This window comes from Anser brachyrhynchus, assembly GCF_964034855.1.
Source record: "Anser brachyrhynchus genome assembly, chromosome: 6".
NCBI lineage: Eukaryota > Metazoa > Chordata > Aves > Anseriformes > Anatidae > Anser > Anser brachyrhynchus.
Genome location: NC_137700.1, coordinates 45,105,568 through 45,125,695, shown reverse-complemented (window position 1 = coordinate 45,125,695; position 20,128 = coordinate 45,105,568). Strand labels below are relative to the sequence as shown.

General features: G+C 44.7%; 2 protein-coding genes across 8 annotated transcripts in view; one reads left to right on the top strand and one right to left on the bottom strand.

The window, feature by feature from the left end:
- Positions 1-773: 773 nt before the first annotated feature.
- Positions 774-3,700, top strand: NKX6-2 (NK6 homeobox 2). The gene is made up of 3 exons (XM_080597644.1): positions 774-1,622; positions 1,939-2,111; positions 2,849-3,700. Exons 1-3 carry the CDS (start codon positions 1,208-1,210, stop codon positions 3,095-3,097), a joined length of 837 nt encoding a protein of 278 aa, XP_080453770.1. The 5' UTR covers positions 774-1,207; the 3' UTR covers positions 3,098-3,700.
- Positions 3,701-6,201: 2,501 nt separating this feature from the next.
- Positions 6,202-20,128, bottom strand: part of INPP5A (inositol polyphosphate-5-phosphatase A) — a 254,472-nt gene continuing 240,545 nt past the window's right edge. For 4 of the 7 annotated variants that reach the window (XM_080596666.1, XM_080596668.1, XM_080596671.1 and 1 more), the window contains exons 13-16: positions 13,698-13,809; positions 9,287-9,355; positions 7,915-7,951; positions 6,202-7,769 (exon numbers count right to left, since the gene is read on the bottom strand). In XM_080596666.1, the coding sequence (XP_080452792.1) occupies positions 7,720-7,769; positions 7,915-7,951; positions 9,287-9,355; positions 13,698-13,809 (268 nt within the window). In that variant the 3' untranslated portion in view covers positions 6,202-7,719. Of the gene's footprint in view, positions 7,770-7,863; positions 7,952-9,286; positions 9,356-13,697; positions 13,810-20,128 lie in introns of all 7 variants that reach the window. The other 3 variants (XM_080596667.1, XM_080596669.1, XM_080596670.1) reach the window with 2 other exon arrangements.

Here is a 20,128-nt window from a genome sequence, read left to right as displayed (position 1 = left end):
GTCGGGCGGAATACCCGTGACAATTTTATTTGCGCAAACGAGCTTCGTGCCGCAGTGATGTGAGGGCCGTTTTTTCCCGCTAAAGGCGAGGCGTTGTACCTGTCCGTCACGTCCCGAAGGAAGACCTCAGGCGCCAGCGCGTTTTAAGACGGGTAACAAACCGTAGCGGCACGGTCCCGGGACGGGCGGTCACTTTTACAGGCACGCTTTAAGGGTTCGACTCTAACAAGGAGGCGGCAGCCGAGGCGCAACGGCAGGCACAGCTCGTTCGCTACCCGCCCAAAGACATCGGGTGCGAGCAGCCGCGCCCCGCTCCGCAGCCCCGCCGCGCTCCTCCCGCACACCCCGGCCGCGCTCCCGGCCCCGCCGCCGCGGGCCGGCCTCCCGGGGCCGCGCCGCGCTCAGAGGCGGGACTCGCCGGCGGCGGGGGCCCGACGGGACGGGCTGGACGGCGCCGCCGCCCTCCCAGAGCACGGGCCGCGCCGTGCGGCGGAGCCCGGGGCAGCGGAAACGGCGAGCGAGCCGCGGGGCGGCGGCGGCCGCGCCGGGTGCCGGGTGCCGGGTGCCGGGGTCCCGTCGGCGGCGGCGCGGCCACGTGCGGTGCCGCGCGCCCCCACGGCGCCCGGGGGCCGCCCGGCCCGGCGGTGACGTGTCGAGGTGGGGGCGCTCGCCGCCCGCCGATTGGGCCGCGGCGGCGGCGCGGGGCGGCGGCCGCCCAATGGGCGCGCTGCTCGCAGGTGCCCGCGCGGTTATCTGCGCCCCGGGGCGCGGCGTGGAGCGTCCCCGGTGCTGCCGCCGCCGCCGGGACGCGCGGGCGAGGCGCGGAGCTGAGCCCAGCCCAGCCCCAGGGCGCGCACCGCCGGGCCCCTCTCCCGCTGGATCCCGCGCGGGAGCCGCAGCCTGCGGGGGACGCCCCGGCGGCGCGGGGCCGTTCTCCCGGGGCTCCTCGCCTCCCCGCGGTGCCGTCTGGCCGCGCGCCGCTCCGCGCTCCGGCCGGGACGTTGGCGGTGCGCGGCGCCGAGGCGCGGGGGCGGGCGGAGCAGCGCCGAGGTTCTCCTGCGCTGAGCAAACTTTGCCGCCGGCTGCCGCTTCCGACCCGCGAGCGGAGAAGAGGGCGACCCGCCCGCGGCCGGCGCGCCCGGCGGGGACGAGTTCGGGCGGCTGCCGCCTCGTCTGGAGAAGGGCCCGCGCTCGCTGATGACCGCAAATGTTAGCGGTGGGGCAGATGGATGCTAATCGCCAGAGCGCGTTCGTCCTCAGCAGCACGCCGCTGGCCGCGCTGCACAACATGGCCGAGATGAAGACCTCCCTCTTCCCCTACACCCTGCAGAACCCCTCCGGCTTCAAGGCGCCGGCCCTGGGCGGACTCAACACGCAGCTCCCCTTGGGGACGCCGCACGGAATAAGCGACATCCTGGGGCGGCCGGTGGGCACGGCCAGCAACCTGCTGGGCGGGCTGCCCCGCATCAACGGACTGGCGGCCTCGGCGGGGATGTACTTCAACCCCGCGGCCGTCTCCCGGTACCCGAAGCCGCTGGCGGAGCTGCCGGGGAGGCCACCCATTTTCTGGCCGGGAGTGGTGCAGGGCTCTCCCTGGAGAGACCCCCGGCTCGCCTGTCCCGGTAAGTGCGGCCGGTGCCGGCGGGGCGCGCGGCCCGCTGAGCCTTCCCGGCCGGCGGGCCCGGGACGGGCGGCGCGGCCCTGCAGACGGGGCGAACGGCCCGACGGAGGCCTCGGCGCCTCGAAGGCGGACCCCGAGGGGGCCGGAGCCGTCCCCGGACCGGGCCGCGCTCTGGAGCCAGCGGCGTCCGAGCGGCGGCGGCGAGCCGGGGCAGCCCCGCTGCAGCGGCCCCGCTTAGCGCCGGGCGCAGACCTCGCTCCGAGCTCGCGTCGAGCGCAAGCCCCGTCTCTGACGGAGCTTTTCTCCTCCGCTTTCAGCTCAGACGGGGATGGTTTTGGACAAGGACGGCAAGAAGAAACACTCGCGACCGACTTTCTCTGGGCAGCAGATTTTTGCTTTGGAGAAAACCTTTGAACAGACGAAGTACTTGGCAGGACCGGAGAGAGCCCGCCTCGCCTATTCCCTAGGGATGACCGAGAGCCAAGTGAAGGTAGGTCCCCGCGCGGTGCGCGGCGTGCGGGGCCCCGGCCGGGCACGGGCCTCCCCCGGCTGCCACCTCTCGCCGCCGAGGCAGCGCTGCCGCTGTTCTCCTCCGCGCTGATTGTCGGCGATCATTCAAAGCCGTAGGGCCGTACGGGATTTTTTTTGAAGTCGCTTGTAATTTAAACTACGATATCTAGATATTGGATAGATTTTTAGGCCAATTTCTACGTAACTTTATTTTTGTGATTAGGGCTCTTTGTGCTGAAAACGATTTTAGAAAATATACGTACGCAGCCAACAAAACAAAAGCCCCACGCAGGTAGCTGTTTTCAAGAGGTCAGGTTCCCACAGAGACTGTCCAGTGACTGGCACGACTCTTTGTATAGCCACGCAATTTTTTAGCAAAGACTTTGAGTGCCGCGCTCCTTTTCCTGGCCGTCCCGTTTGGTTCTCAGCGGCTGCTCGTTCCGTGTAGCCGCCGCGCTACGGTCGCCCAGCTCAGGCTGGCGGCAGGGCCGGGAGAGCCGAGGGGTGACCCACGCGTGTCCCTGCGAGCCCCCTCCCGCTGCTGCCCCGCCGCTTCCGCGCGGTGCCCCCCGGCCCGGGGCGGCCGCGGCCCCGCTCCCGCGCGTTCCCCTGCGCGCGGTCCCGGTAGCGGCAAGGGGCGGCTGTGGGCGGCGGGCCCGGGGCTGCCGTCGGGCGGGCCGGCGGCGGCGGGGCTGAGCGGCTCCCGTGCCGGTCCAGGTCTGGTTCCAGAACAGACGGACCAAGTGGCGGAAGCGGCACGCGGCGGAGATGGCCTCGGCCAAGAAGAAGCACGACTCCGAGACGGAGAAGCTGAAGGAGAGCTCGGACAATGAGGACGATGACGAATACAACAAGCCCCTGGACCCCAACTCAGACGACGAAAAAATCACGAGGCTATTGAAAAAGCACAAATCCACGAACCTCTCCCTCGTCAGCCCCTGCAGCACCAGCTCGGACACCTTGTGAGGGCGCGGGCACCGACGGCTGCTCCGGGCGCCTGCGGCCGGGTGAGCCGCCACGGTAGGCACTGCGACAGAGACCAATTGTACCTGGATGTTTAAAGTGGTGTGTTGTACAGCCTAAGATGTATGTGAAATGTATATATTTTTTACAGAATAAGTTATGAAATTATTTTCCTTCTCATCGATGTAAATTTCAGAGGAATCTTTCCAACTTCTTGGGTTTCGTTTCGTGCTCCTTTAAGGTTTGCCCCCATCCCTGCCTTTCTTTTAGCCTTCTTGCCGTATTCCTGCTCCTAACAATCAGATTTTGTTACCGTTTTGTATGGATCGCCAAATCCACGCGCAGTCACTTTGTATATAGTAAACTTCAGATTTTGTGACGTATCTTTCTAGTGTAAAAACGGCTGTTTTCTTTCACTCCCTCCCTCTACTCAGTGTTTTTGGCGGTTTGATTTCTCCTGCCTCTGGATTTTATGCTTAATAATACCAAAAGAGAAAACAACCCCAAAAAAGCGTGAGAGTAAAAATAGATACTTGATTTTAAATCGGATTCAAATAATATTGTCTCCACACGGGTTGGAAAGACTTTGTATAAATCAATAAATTATTTAACAAGCTTCGCCTCTAGCGCCTTTCCCGCGCTCTGACCGCTGCTGCGGCCGCCCGGGGCTGCGCCTCTGCCCCCCGCGAGTGGCCGCGGGGCGGGGGCTTCTCCCTGCCCGCCGCAGGCCCCCTGCTGCCTTCCCCCTCGCTGCTCCGGGGCCTTCGTTTGCACCGGCCGGCCCGGCTCGCCGCGGCGGGGCCCTCGGGTTGGGCCGGGCGGCCCCAGGAGCTGGCTGCGGGCGAGGGCGTCGGCCCCGGCGGGAGCGGGGCTCGGAACCGCGCGGGCACCCGCGGCTTGTGCCGCGCTCCGCCGCCCCCAGACCGGGACCGGCAGCGGCTGCGCGGCTCGGTGAGTGCGCCCGCGGGCCGGGGTCCAGCCGGCGCCGGCTCCTGGCAGGAAAGGGGTCCGGTGAGCACCGGCGGGGCGCTACGGGCTCTGCCGCGGGGAGCGGGGGGGGTGGGGGTGCAGGGGCTCGGGCACCGCCCGCTTCGCTGCGCGGACAGCGGCAGCCGCAGGAACCCCGAAGGCAAACCCCGAGCTCGGCGGCGGAGGCTGCAAGCGCCCTCCCCGCAGCGGCCCGCCGAGCTCCCGGGAAGGCGGCCCGGGCCCGCCGGGACAGCGGCCGCACGGCACCGCTCGGTGCCGGCAAAGAGCGGCCCGCGGGCAGCCTCGCGCTGCCGGGGCTCCGCGGGTCTCCTCGCGGGCGTATTCGAGGCCTGGTGGGCGAAGCTTGACCGTCCGGCTGCCTCGGCTTTGCTACTTTTTTTTTTTTTTTCTCCGAGGACCGGGCCTTCTTTTCTTCCTGCGTCCGAGCCCCTGCCTCGCAGCCTGAACCGCGGGGCGCCCTGCCCGGCAGCGCGGTGGAGGGAAGCAATCCCGCCCCCACCGGAGCGCCTCAGCTCCAGCGGGGCTCGGCCGCCCCGCGCCGCCTGCAGCCGCCTGCCGCAGGCCCGGCCCGGCCCGGCCCGGCCCCCCCCCGCTCCCCGCACGGAGGCCGGGCCCTGCTCCGCGCCGCCAGCCCCGGGCCGCCCCGGCGTGCGGCGGCGCAGCGCTCGAGGCCCGCGGGACGGCCCCGGGCGCGCAGCGGCCGTACCGGGGGCGGGGCGGGGGGAGTCCGCCCGAGTCCACCCGCGCCCCGCGCAGCTGCGGCTGTGCCGGGGGAGGGCGCCGCGGGGCTCGGCGGAGGCACGGGACCGGCTCCCGCGGCGGCCCCGCTCGGCGAACGGCGCGGCCGCGCCCCGCCCGCCGAGCCGAGCCGAGCCGAGCCGAGCCGAGCCGAGCCGAGCCGAGCCGAGCCGAGCCCTCCGTCGGGGCAGCCCCCGCTGCAGGGCCGGGCCGGGCAGGGGGGTCCCGCAAATTCTTACTCACTGAAAGCAGGGGCCTGGCAAGACCTCGCTCGAGTTGTACCACGTCTACAGACGGAGTAAATCAAATTTAGAAATTAATCTTCGCTTCGGCTTTGAACACCCTGAGCCACGACGCTGGAATCGCAGCGAAGAACCGGAGCCGGTTCCCTGGCTCCTAAGGGAAAACGACAGTTTAAAACAAACCAAAACTACAACAAAATCCCACACTTGAAAGTCGGGATTATTCACCCCCGCTCCTTTCCGTATTTCTTAAAAAGAAGCGTGCCCCGAGGAGCTCGAAATCTCTGCCCGGTGCCGAGCACCTTCCCGCAGGACTGGGCGGCTCCGCCGCGCAGCCCCACGGCTGCCCCGAGGGGACACCGGCGGTGCCACGGGGCGATGCGGGCGCGCCGCGCAGAGAGGCTTTTGCGGATGGGTCACCGGACGGAAACCCGACACGTCTCGGTGGCGGAACTCTTATTTACTGGCCTTTGTAGTGTCCTGCAAATAGGAATGCCATCTTGGGAGCGTTTCCGAAGCCCTAACAGCCGTGTGAGCCTCGCACGTTCAAGAGATAACGCCTTTATCTATCTATCTATCTATCTATCTATGCTAAAGTTGCATTTTATGAATTTATGTCGGTTAAATTTGAGACTCTTTCAACTCAACAAATTACCTTGACAAGTCACCTGTGTAACTAACTCCTCCAGATGGGTTAGGACTATTTATGGTCTTGCAGTTTACAGCTCCGGTGAATTTATCTATAAATGAAGCTTCAGCCTGAGTTTGAAAAGGCAGTAGTTGTTTTTTTTTTTTTTTTTTTTTTCCTCCCCTAAAACCAGAGATAATCATGAAGGAGTTTATGGTGGCATATTTATTGAACTACTGGGGACTGGCATCTCATCAATAGCTCATAAAATTGTATTACTCTCTGTATGTTAACACTTACTCTGATACAGACTCCTAAATGCCTTTTTCTCAGTTTGTATTGTGTTTTGATTAACACTACTAGCACATTCTATTATGTGTTTTCACTCAAAAAAATGCCCCTCTTAATTGGCAGGAGATTAAAAGGTAACTCATTAGTAAGAAATCTGACAATTTAATAATTTCTGTCTAATCCCCAATGCCCAAATTAAAGGGACAGACACAACCACATTCACCATGATCAGTTTTATTGCTTGAGAACCAGAGTACTCATTTCTAAAGGCCTTCAAAGTTACCATGAGTTGAGTTTGCTTAAATAGAATTACTGTGTGGTTATAATGCAACATGGCACAATAACAATACAGAGCTGCAGACACCCTTTGGGCAACAGTACTTAATACAAACCCAGACTGTACTGTTGAGAAAACATTCTGCAAGCAGACATCAAATCATTTTCAACGGTAGTGATTTATACCAAAATCAAGCATCAATCTAATGCCATCACGCAGTCCATGAACTCTGTAGTGTTCTAAATTAAATCAATAAAACATACATTTGTGTTTCATCAACAGACTCCCTAATCACCTTTTAATGTTGTATTTAGTGGTGGGAGAAACAAGATTATACCGTAGGCTGCACTGAGCTACTAACCAGGAAAATTTACAGTCTTTTTTTTTTTTTCTTTAACACTGTATGAATACAGTCTGTGCCCAATACAGTTGCAGAAGCAGACTATTATTTTCTTCTCCCATGTTGTTACGTTTTAATATAGAATACTTGGCACCATAAAACAGTAACAAAAGACAGACAAAAACAGTTTACAAAATTCTGGAAAGTTACACCCAAACCTAGCTAAGAACTTCACATTCAATCCTTAATATTACATAGAAAGAAGGGATTATAGGAGTAACAAAGTGAAACTGCTAATATATGTGCTATATAAGTAAGCTATATATCTGTATCGAGGATGGCACTGCTATATATTATTTATTATATAAATGTTGGTTGTTGATGTACACTTAACTAAACCTGCTAAGACTCCAACACTAACGGCTGATATGGCACTCTCAAGCATTCATATTGGAAAGTATATTTAGCATAAGTTTTGGTCAGGTTTATAAATTATTTATATATCTGTGTATATATACACATACATACATATATATACACACACATATATATGTATGTATAGAAAGCAGCTGCTGTGTGATTCAAAAACCATGTAACATGGCAGTATAGTAAATAACAAGAAAAAAATATAAAAATGAAAAACCAAAAAACTAAAACTCAAACCAAAATCCTTGGTTGACAATGAAAATACCATTTAAAACCATCGATATCTCTATCTATACAATCCAATTTACAAAACCCCAAAGTGGTAAAGATATATAATGTTAGGCATGACACCTTTAAAAGTTAATAATATGCTGAAATAGCTTTTCCACATTGACAAACACTTATTAAAAGTTGAAGGTTGTGAAATCTAAAATACATAACATCTCTGCTGTCTATTTAGAGTTTTGGCAACAGAATTGTGACATATATATAAAAAATAATTCCACATTTCTACTTGATGTCACATGAACATACAAGACAGTGAGGTATGTGAGGCTTTTCTCGAACAGAGTCCAGATGCTGAAGCATAGTGTACGATCAGCAGTCTAAAAATGTGGCACTCAGGACTGGATTTATCGATACAGTTGTTACGATTATGTATTTCAGTATACTGCGCGTTCCTTCCTCTCCTTGCTACAGTGTAGTTTCACGGAAAATCTTCTCATTTCGTAGGCATCTTTTTCCTGTTGCAGAATTGGCATTTTTTTAAAAAGAAAAATAAACACAGGGGAAATGATGTAGAAAATATAAACGTAAAGGAAAAAAAATGATATTTACCACCACATCACTGCACGACACAACACTTGTGCACATTTGCAATAGGTTTACCTGCCCCAGCAGCTATTCGAAAGGACAGGAACACAGGCTGCAGCAAGTTAGGGAAAAATAGAAGTTATACATTTGAAATGCAAACATTTTTTTACAATCAGTAATAAACACAACAGAAATTCCTCTATGAGTGGAAACAAAATGACGCAATGATTTCGTGGATTAACCTAACTACAAAATGCACACAAGAACTTCAGCAGCTCCTTATGGATCTCAGCTCCCATTCAAATCTAAGGGGAAATTTCCCACTGATTTCTGTGGGTAGAGGTTCTCCACACAACTCCTGTGTACCACAGAATTAGCTCAACTGAAAGCGCCATGCTAAAAAAAAATCACACGAAGTACACTGGTGACAAAAGAAACAAAAACAATTGTTTCTGAACTGGCTGTTGCTAGCTGCTGACACGCTGGACTTTTTGTTTTACTGTAGAAGTTAGTAAACCTCTGAATTTTAAAATCTGACTTGCATGATACTGGACTAAATATCTTAAGTGCATTCTTCCTTAGAAAGTCAGTACTCTGTCTCACAAGAACACTGACCATGGAAGTAAATATAATGATACATTTGTGAATTTAGATTTATGTGTATGTATGCATACACACATGGATTTAGTCTTTACCCATCATGGAATTATCATTCAAGAGCTTGAACACTGTCTCTAGGATTGATACATCATCAGTGTTGCACATCTTACAAGTTTTTGCAAGTTTCTAGTTGTTTTTATATAGGTCCTCAATCATAAAATTCTGCAAACCTTTCAGAAATTTCTAAACCTTTCAGAGGTTACCTCCTACTCTTTGATCAGACTTTTCAAACAAAGCAATATAGTTTTGCTGTATTTCTACCTTGGCTTTCCATCTGGTGTCTTCAGCAGAGAAAATTGTCTGTAAATTCCTGTCTTTTCCTTTGCTTTAACAACTGGTGTTTATTACATAAATCAATATTCTTTTTCTCACATAATGCTTAAATACGGATCTGCCAATATGTTCTGTTTTCAATAATCAGCTAGGCACCAAATTAATAAAAATTATGTTTTGGAAGCTATTTTTATAACACAACAAAAAAATGTTTTACAGGAATAATAGGTATGTGTAAGTGCACATACATTAGTTCCCACTGATTTTGTGTTTATCATATTTTTCTTCAAGTGCACAACATCCTGTTCTTTAATTCATTTCAAGATACGAGTATCTACTCCATTTGCTGATTTCAGCTGAATTAAACTTTAAAACATTTTCCAAGATTTAAATCAAAAATATGAAAGACAAATACTTGACTTAAATATAAAATTAAAAGAGACTAGTGCATACATTGTCCTTCCTAATAAAAAAGATACGCTATATACAATGCTAAAAAGCTTAATTTATTTACCTTGTGATCCCCCATACAGACATTTGGCCCAATGTGGTCATATATTACTATCTTCTCATCATTTTCTGACTAGTTTTAAAGAAAAATAAAAAAAAGACCAATTAGTTCAACTACTCTCCAGATTACAGAAACGGAATGACATAAGGAAATGACTTACACAAATAGTTCAGAATAGTTTCTGAATGAGAGGCTATTCATAGAATCATAGAATCAGGTGACAGAATCATAGAACAGGTGATATTAACACAATAATACATCTTTGCTTGGCTTCTCCAGAGAAAGACCGTACAGAATGAATCTTTATGTCCCGTACTGCTTGCAGTAACTTGTGCAATTTGTCCACATAAATTAGCTCATGAAATCATTAAACCTACTCCTTGCTTCTGGGACATTAAGAAATTTTAGTGACTAACATTTGGATATATTAAATTAATCATTAATTTATGTTTGCATTCAAACCCTTTGCCATTTTAATGTTTAAATATAGCAATTGGCACCATTCCCTTTTAAAAAACAACACACAATTTTTATAGAATTAGGTAGGATACATGTTGTACTTTGAATTAAATGTAATCCACATTGCCTCATAAGAGTGTTTTATTTCTTCATACAATTGTTTTTAAACGTTAAGACGTAGGAATGAATGATGTAGTTTATGAATATAATCTTTTATCGTTTGTATGAGCTATGTTCCCCCATCAGAAAAAAGCATTAAGTGATTTTAAGAAAATCAGCAGTAAATGAAATATGACATTCCTCCAGTCTCCATTGTGAATTGCTTTCATTTTGTTCTGCATTGAACTTTATCCTTATACAATGACTTCTTTAGCATTTGTAGTTTAATGAATAATTAAATAACAATAAAGTCTTTCTGCCATTTGCAAAAAAAAAAAAAAAAGTAATTTTCAGAATGTTTTGTTTCTCTAACACAATACTTCAGGAATAAATACAAACACATTGCCTTACACGACAATTTTTTACTATGCTAAACAATTCCTATAAGCTAATTAAATCTGCAACCTGCACACTCTCAGGTTTCTAATACAATCGTAGATGTGCTTTAAACTAGTTGGCAATACTAATTTATTTTGTATGAAACAGTCAAGACTTTCTCATCTGTAATCAGTCAAGTTTGACTGGGCAATAACTTTATATAAACAGTAGCATTTAGGACTATAAAGTTAAAACTGAATTATCTTTAATGCAGTAAGGAAGCTTAAGGTCAGATTTACTTTATAGCATGGTCGTCTGCCAAAAATATAAAAACATAACCTTCTGCATTGTATGCATGAGCACTTTCCAATATTTCAAGATCATAATGCCACTAGCATCGGAAGTGGGGATACATTCATCAAAAGCGACTTGATAATTTACAAAGGCAGCATAAAATTGTGGATTTTCAACTGCATAATCTTTAGACAGATAAACAAATTACAGCGGTGCACAAGCAGAAACAATATACACTTGGCTGAGCATTCATTACTTCATGCTATCAGGCATCAACGCAACTCCCTAGCAGTGGGCAACCTTTGGTGTTTTAGGGCTCAGGAGGCATAAAATAACATGATGGTGAGGTAACCGACCATAGCATGATAGATGATGTTGCATGAAAGCTGTTTACAGCCCCATGTCTGTACAATCTGTAATGCCTACTGTGTAGCTGAACACACCGTACAGTGTGGCAATTTGTGGATGCTATCCTTTCTTTACATAGGATTAAAATGCAGACTTACTACAATTTTTGTTTAAAATAAAATATTGATTTGCTAAAACAGAAAATAAATTTTTCATTTGCCTATGAGAATTAATACAGCAAAATAATTGCCTGCATAAGAATTTCCAATAGCTAATTAGACAAAAAAGATCTTTAAAAGTTGATATACTTTTAAATTTTAAGAATTTGGTATACTGTAATCTGTTAATTAAAATTTGCTTTTAGTTTCTTAACAGATCCTTTTAAAAGCGTCAGTGCTTAAGGCTCTGCAATGAAAAAATTCTCAGTGGCAAGGCAAATGCTGTTTGATGTGTAAAGCCAAGAAAACTAGTTAATAACATTTTTCCCTTCCCTCTCTCATTTCTACTGAAACTTTTCAATAAATCTTATGGGCCAGAATTAGTTTATTTTTGAGCTGGGTAAGCTAACTCCTTCATTGGTATAAACTCACCAAGTTAAACAACCATGCCAGTTTGGCTTCGTCTATATCTGTAATTTTGCATGCACATTTTTGGAGATGTCCCAAACTGCATGCCCATAATTTGCAAATGCAAAACTGCAGAGATAAAATTATATGCATTTTTTAAATGTAAGCTTTGAATGAACCAACCGACTGGGATTCTGTTTCATCGAGACAGAAGTGGGCTAACTGACCTCAGAGTTACAAATTTCTTTAATGCTCTACCTTTCTTTTCCTTTGTTTAATTTTCTCCCATTATATCCAAGTTATACCCCCCCCCAGATAATCTGAAAGAATTCCTTTCCCTCTGTACTGTTTACACTCTTCGAGCCTTTGTGTACACTTCTATCTCCTTATTCATAGCCTAAAAAAAAATCTTCCCTCATTGGCCACTCTTTCCATGGTTTTAATCCTTTGTTCTTTAGGAATTCCATGGGTGCCAAGTACTATCTGCAATATTTTGGGTAAAGCCTCACTTTTTCTCATGATATTTCTGTACAAGAAGATCAAATAACATTGATTTTGACATTACTGTTCTTACTATAAAGCTTATATTCCTCTTCACTTCACAATGGCTTTTCATTAAATACTGTAATACAGCTATGGTCTAACATTTTGAGTGAAACTTCAAGATGTCACGCAGATAATTATACATTAAAATGTGTAAGGAAGTATGTTGGACTGAAATTTGAGTAGCTATGTAAAAAATGTTCTCAGCCTTTCAGTGAGTTATATATTGCAAAGCAAACAGTCTAATCATGAGATAAAAAGCCCTGATGAGAGAGAGAATGAGAAGGTTATAAACTTCAGGAAATCAAGTTTCAAGGGTTTCATTACTTTAAACAGGAAAAAAACCACAACAATCATGAAACTGTAGAATATGGATTTATATACAAAGATTACTTCCCATTAAATTTTAGTAGTGATACAGGAAAATACAGACATACTCATGACTTTGGGCAATTTGGGGTCTGTAAGTCTGTTATGCTACAGTCAAACAATCTGTTCAGCAAGGTAACCTCAGTGTAACAGTGCTGAAAAGTCATAGCAAATTCTTGCAGGGCAATCATGGCCACTGCTAGCACAGCAGGAAAGGTTTAGCTTAGAGCAGAAAGGCTTGGGTGAGATCTCCTCATATCATACATTGTTTTCCTGATGTGTTCTTGGTCTTAGCCAACATAAGAAGACAGGTCTACAGTTGCCATAACCAAGCAAACAGGAATAAACAGAAACAGTGTAAGTTGGCATATGTTACTGGCTGATCCAGTTCAGTGTTTCTAAGGAAAGTGGGAGAGCAGAACAAAGTAAAAAGGAGAGAGAATAGGAGACAAAAGGAAAACTGGAAGGCTCCTGAACTATAATTAGCTCATTTAACCTTGGATAGAGCATTACCAAGCTTAACTTACCTCAAAGCACTTAAAACCCAAGAGGAACTGTATGTGCTAAAAATGCTGCAAAACAGTATTTTTAAAACTCTAATGGAATGTCTAAATTTAGCAACTTAATTGGTGTACCAAAGTTAGCAGCACACCTGCTGTAGGCTCTGTCTTCATTCAGTGGACAGTGATAGCAAATTTGGCCTATCTAGGACCTGACATATTCTTGGGAAATGCAGTTCTCACCATTAACAACAGAGGGAACCTAAATTTACCATGCCTGTAACTCAGGGACCTCAAGCTGCTGCTTCATAGATTTTTCTTTCAATAGCATTACTCCTCAGTCAGCAGCCACTCCTAGCTGCTTTCGTCTGCCTCTCTGCTGAATCCTTAGTAACGGCAGTACTGTTACTTAAGTTACTGTATAGGGGGCTAGTTGGTGGAATGATGAAGGTTACATATTTATTTTTATTCTTTTTTAAACCGGGCACAGTTTCCCAGTGTGGTTCACAAACACCACAGGAGGGCACTGACAAGTACAGCCCTGACAAGTACACAGGGAGCACAGGAGAGCCAGTGGGCAGTCAGTGTTGGCAGCTCAGCTACCAAATGAAAAGTTTGTGAATGCTCATGCTTTTCTAACTGCCAAAAGGTTAATTGGGATAAATCCACATTCTCAGATAAAAGGCACTGGAAGACATAACCGCTTAATATTGCCATGGTATGCACTCTCCAGCTTAGTGAGTGTTTGATCTAGTCAACTGAAAATTCAGAGAAAGCAGAAATGTAGCAGAACTTCCTAACCTTGTTGAAGACAAATACAACGCAAGGGAAGCAGAGAGGCTGCAGGCCCATACTTACTTTCAGAATGAGCTCCTTGGCTGAGTGGGACATCAAGATTCTGTCGCACCAGGCTGGACATCTCGTATTCATGTACTGCTTTCCCTGGCTGGAGTCCTCACTATATGGATAACTGCAAACACATCACAATCACAAGTCAGAAACTTCTTGCAAAGCATCCTCAAACCTTTGGGTCAAATGAAAACATTAAATTAAAATTTTAATTGGCAAAAAGCATTTCTTTAGAACATCTCTCATACTTATTTACATTTCTCTTATACTTCTCCCTCTTTCTTTCTCATGTGCTCTATCTCCATTTCTCCTATCTACAGTCCTACTTTAGGCTAACATGCTAAGACACATACAGTTTCAAAAGTCTTACCTCCTACATTGCATTTTTGCATGTGTGAGTGTCTAAGACAGCAAACTGTTTATTGATGTGAAAGAATGAAAATCAGTTCAACAGCAACTCAAGTATTGAGTAGGCTGTTGGGTATGACCATGAAAAATAAATAGGCAGAAGATGCAATAGGAAATTCGGGAAACACGTTCGTCTCGTGGGATTTCTTTGCATGATTCTTTCAGGGAGAGCTATTCAGGGATAATTTAACAGAAAACAGAGTTCAGAGCACTGGGACCTCTGCAGCTGTACACAAAACCCACCTGTATGGATTCTCTAAGGATGACAGAAAGGAAGATATGACAAGAAAGCAGGCTTTTCAGATTTTTTAAGAGCCAAGGAATTAGCTATGTAGTTTAAGGAAAATGAGGTGGAGGAAGTAAAATCAATGTAGCCAACTACAAAAGATTCTGTAACTTTATATGAAACTGTGTTAACAAAAATTTAATTGTTTTGTAACAAAATTTGGAACAGAAACTGATAAAATAGTAGTTCTGCTGTGAGATCACTAAAAATGTGCAATAGGATCCTCAGTGCACTCTATCTTTGCTTTAAAATGCAACAAAGTGTTTATTTTTAACCCACAGAACAGCCTAAAAATTAACTCTGGTTATCTCAATATCACATGCTGGTGTGAGCCCACAGGCTGAAATCATCTAACATACCTTCACTGACAGCCTTTGGTTCAACTGTCAGGAGGCTGAGGCCAAAACCTTCTTAGTGAATGGGTTTTATCCAAATGTCCTCGCTACTTTAATATGATAGAACTTTGAATTCGATGATCACTGATCATGCTGTAAGGACTACTGTTCCCCCAGACCATTTTGAGAATAGCATCCGCAAGGAGCCAAAGAGGGGTTTTGGGGAAATCAAAGGGGCTGTGAAAAGGTCAATTTCTTGCATATTGGACCTGAATTAATTGAAGTTTCTCCAAATAAATGCAGTTAAACAAGAACATTAGCTAGTGCAACTTATCTACATATATGTACGTGTGTGTACTTAAAGTAAGGATATTTGTATATTTTTTGCTCATGGTTGAATTCATAAAGGAAACATGGAGGTTTTCAAGATATGTGCATTGAAATAAAATTTCTGGGATTGTAACAAAAGGGCTTGCATGCTTGAAGAGAAACTTATTTACCACCCTACTTGGTGTGATACTCTGAAACTGAGATGTATTGCTTTCTACCAAATGGGTTTACAAGCTACACTGCCATTAAAAAGATTAGCCGTGGCAAACATCCAAGAAAAGCGTACTGAATGTATTGGAACAAACCAGTGATCTCAGTACCTTTTCCACCTCATCAAACCTAACAAGACTCATTTTCAAAACATATTATGAGAATTCAATTTGCTGCTTCACTGACATACAAAAGTACAGCTTATTTCTGAGTGTCTGTGAGATATTTTGATGATGTAATACTATTGGTAGTAGCTCTTTGTCTGCAATTTAAGGGTTGACTTTTTCTGGTAACCTCTTTTTAGTTACTCAAGAACCCCGTAAAACTGAAGCTACTTTTTATGACAAAAGGTGTAAGAATCAATCCCATTTCATATAATCCTTCCTTTTACAGCATTAGCTATATGGCTTTGAAAGTACGATGCTCTGTACGTGGAATGATCTGTTACTGCTATGTCAGAGCATTTCATTCAGGAGCCTATATTCTGTAAAATGCTATTTATCAATTTGTTTTATTGATCTTAACGTTTTCACAGGGTGAGAACTTCTGACAATTTTTCAAGGTCTTTAGTGCTGATTGCCCAGTGAGGTTATGGTAATTTACAAATATATTTGACAAATCAGCATTCTGATGTCTGGGGACAGAGATGAAACGAAATGCTGCAAAAGTTATCCAGACAAAATTGTCTGTAGGTAATAGTTTAATATGCTAGAGTGAGGCTAGACATACTTTTTATAAGCCAGCATTCTTCCCTCAAGCTTCTGCGCTTCCTTCAAGTGTGGAAGCATTCTGTCTTGATGCACTCCACTGACTAAAGCTTCTCCCTCACCGTCACTGTATCTTAGCCTTGTGCCAGTCTCATTCCCAGTGAAATGCTGACAAAGACATAATAAAAAATATTAACTGAATATACCCCCCAAGAAGAAAGGAAAATTCTTTTGCTTTCCTCTGTCATGCTGTAGACAGGTCACATACGCTTTGGAATAAGCAGGCTCCTTTTGTAGATTGGCTCAAAAAGTGACCGTAGCTGAATATGACTCTGGGAGTTGCCAGGAGGGATTCTTTTTTGCAACCTAGCACGTTTTGTGGACAGGGCAGCTTAGTTTATTATGTGCTATTTACCTTAGATAGTTTATTTATTTATTTATTTTCAAATACGGCAAATAAACACTCTGAGAGGGTTCTGGAATAAGACTGCCACTGAATAAATTTTCATGAAATGTATTGCTGATTGTATAGTATCTCAGAATAAAACTTCAAATAACATACATGTCAATGAATGTCTCCATCATCCTGTTTTGTAGTTACATGAATAGTGGAATTAAAGTAGTATGACTGCTTCCTGAATTTAATCTTCTTTTTGTGAACTCTGAAGCTTTTTACTTAGTTGGAGCATTTACAAAGGTTTTCTCCTCTATGGATACTCTGGTGTCTTATATGATGTCAGCTAATTCAGATACTTTCCCACCAGCTGATGTGATTTAAAACAAGTCAATAGAAGCAATCAAAGGAGGAGACAGACAGACGCACAAACATTTCAGGAAGCCAGGCTAATGATTCTGGTGTTGCTATAACAGAAAGATGTTGCAAAATACAATCACACAAAAATGCCCCAAACCTCAAAGCTGCTACACACAACGGCATTCACTTCAATCCTGTACACAACATTTGTCACAAGAATGCAGCCTTTGGGTGTGCTCCTTGCACTCCCTGCAAAGACAAGTCTCATGAAGTTGGCAAGACTGGGCCCACAACCATGAAGGCTGCATGCAGAGTGCCCAACAAGATAATTAACTGTAGTGCTTGTATGTCAGCAAAAGCAGGATATAAAGGCACAAAACTCATTTTGCTTCTTCCAATACAGCAACTGCCCATGTATGATAGACTCAAGATGGTACTCAGGAAACTGGGCAATACTTTCAATGGTGTCAGTGGGCTAACCAAGACATAATTCTGCTAATATACAGTTCTATTTGACTGTCAACTTTTTGTTTTCTTTAGGCTTCACGCTTCATATCCTCTTTTCCTTTCTTTCAACACCACTTCTCAACAGCTTCTTTAAAATAAAGCATAAATAATCTCTTTTAAAGGATAACCTCAATTTAAGTTTGTGTGCATGCAAAAAAACAAAGCTATTCTTTTAATAGACATCTTCCAAAATACATTAAACATAGGTTGTGGGCCCAAGTGCACTCATATAGCCTTTTTTTTTTTTTTCCTGGTATCTCCAGCCCCTTTTAACACTCGCATTCCAAGCACGTAAGAAGCTTACAGTTCTTAATTAAAAACTCATTTAATAATTTAACAGTTTTTCTGATCTATGAATTGTGTAGAGAATTACATAGGTTTGATAAAAACAACTTTAAGGATTCTATAACAAATAATCTAAAGTTAAAAATGCTAGTATTAATCTCCCAATGGGTAAGTTTCATCATGGCAGGTTTGGGCGTTATCAGTCTTGACCATCAAAGTTGTGACTGTGGTAGAGAAAAAGGGAGAACCAGCTCGCTAAGTCCCATGACTAGACAAAAAAGAATGTGTTTTTTTCTATTTTTTTTTCCTTTCTGTAGCATTCTGCCTCAATCACCACCTATCTTGTTCTATATATAGAAAACTGTGATACTGACAATGAATAGTGAATGTTCATGTAAAAATGATGGTATAACAGATAAAGGCCTCTGGGTACCATTGAAATATAAATGATAAATAGATATAATGCTAACACGTGTGCACTATAAATAATTTAAGACTGGACACGCTTTGTAACTTGAGCATTCAGTATAGTTACTTTTTGCATGTATCATATATATTTAAAAATAGAAATGGAGAAATGAGGAATTCCATGTGGAACAACTTTTCTGTCCTCTTCAAAACAGTTGTAAAGTTGAAATTCAGGACCTTAATCAGCTGAAGAACTAATAGCAAAAACAGTCTGCTGTTCTCTTTGCATGCAAAAGTTATGCAAAATATCCTTTGACTGCACATGCCTCTGGATGATGGATAGACAGGCAGTTCTAGAGCTGGAGCATCCATGCAAGTGGTTTGTTCAATTTATCTCCAGTTGTTCAGGATTTTTATTTTTTTTTCCTCAAGATACTACTTCTAGCTGCTTTTCCACCTTCTTTCACAAACTTTCATTTCAGTTAAACTCATTTTATTTAACCAGAATTATTATTGTCAGGTGGGTTTTCTCAATAAAACTTCCAAAAAGCACTAATGAGAGCATCATCATTGATATAATGCTATACGTTGTCAAACTTTAACTGAACACTTCAAGGATTTGTAAACTAACTTAATTAGGAACAGGCTGTCAAATGAACTACTGATATTACAGTTAATAAGGATGAGAGCTACTTGGCACCTGTTTGATGAAAATAAAACATTAAGAGTGTTAGCAATATTACTTCACTACTGCTGTTGTCAGGTATTGTCAAAGATGATTGGACACCTTTACAAAAATACTTACTGCAGGGTGAAAAGTCTTCTGACATCATAAACCATCCTGTCAACAGTGTCTTAACTCGAAACACAAGCCAACAATACTATGTATAAATATGTCTCCTTAACTGTCATTTCTGGTCAGGAAAAATGCTCCTAATGAACTCTTCTCTTGTGCAAGAAGGGATAAAATGTTTTACTGAGATGGGTGAAGTGTACTTTCTAACAGGAAACAACTCACTTTGGAGCGTTACTACCTTTCAAAGCTGTCTGTCACACGCAACTCTGCTTTCCAGCTCATTTTTGCACATAGCAAACACAGTGAGTATGCCCTGCTTCTGATAATGCATTTTGGTGCTACTTCAGGCATTCTGGCTTCTACGGTTAAGACATTTCTGGTAGTGTTGTACAAAGTGTGACATCACCCACTAGGAAACAATGGGGAAAAAGTAAACTACCTTGTATTATTTTAGTGCAAAAACAGTCATTCTGAAAAAACTATGCACGCTACGTCAAGACTTATATGCAGATATTTAGGCAAACTTTATCATGTTTCAGGGACTGGGAAATACCTGCTATTCAAAGACCACTTGTTCTCATCTATTAGTTGTCCCCACATTTTATATCACTGAATTGTTTCTAACACAAAATGTTTTGTTGGGATGGAATGGGATGGAATCATAAAGCATTGATGAGAACCGAGCTCTTTATGAGAAGAGCTGAGATACAGGCGTTGATTTGGTCCATTTTATTTCTGAATTCAGATATGAGTGCTCACATACTCAATTTTCAACTTTCAGTCTTTCTTCTTTCATATATTATTGAGAGAGAACTTCAAAAGGTGAAAAATCCCAACCACTTTCCATCAGAAAATTATTTATTACTTTCACATTTTCAAAGAAAATGTTGGACTGTTTTGCCTTTAGCTCTGATGTACTTTCAGGTTGTTTGAGATGCTTTTACAAGATGCAAGGACTGTGCATGTAGGTTGCCAGTTCAAACTTTGAGTACTTTGAAAGGTGTAAGGCCAAAGATATAAATAAAAATATTTTTATATTTTTATTTTACAAGGTCCCAACTCAGCATTTGTGTGTGCTGGTACATGAACAAGATCTCAATAAAATGTCATTTGACCAATCAAAGTATGACATGTAAGAATCAGCATATGCCATTGCTAATTTTTGTCAGCTTCCAGATCATTAGTTTCTTCCTCCAAATTAAATTACCATTTTATATTTCCCTCAACCTGAAAGGGAGATTTGGGTTCCCTAGGTCTCCTCCTAACAAATGACCCCATGTAATTTATCTTCATATGCTCATCTTAGGCAGCAGACAGTTAAAGCTAAGCCATGAGACACATTGCTGTTTGAATTAAATTAGCTGCTTCACGTGTACCAAAATGCTCATAAGCCTTCATGATGCTCTGGAGCTAA

Excerpts from the sequence above, each read along its gene's own strand:
- NKX6-2 (XM_080597644.1), top strand. The coding sequence starts at position 1,208 with ATGTTAGCGGTGGGGCAGATGGATGCTAATCGCCAGAGCGCGTTCGTC. Across the intron at positions 1,623-1,938 it reads CCCCCGGCTCGCCTGTCCCG|CTCAGACGGGGATGGTTTTG; the intron begins GTAAGTGCGGCC and ends CTCCGCTTTCAG. Across the intron at positions 2,112-2,848 it reads TGACCGAGAGCCAAGTGAAG|GTCTGGTTCCAGAACAGACG; the intron begins GTAGGTCCCCGC and ends GTGCCGGTCCAG.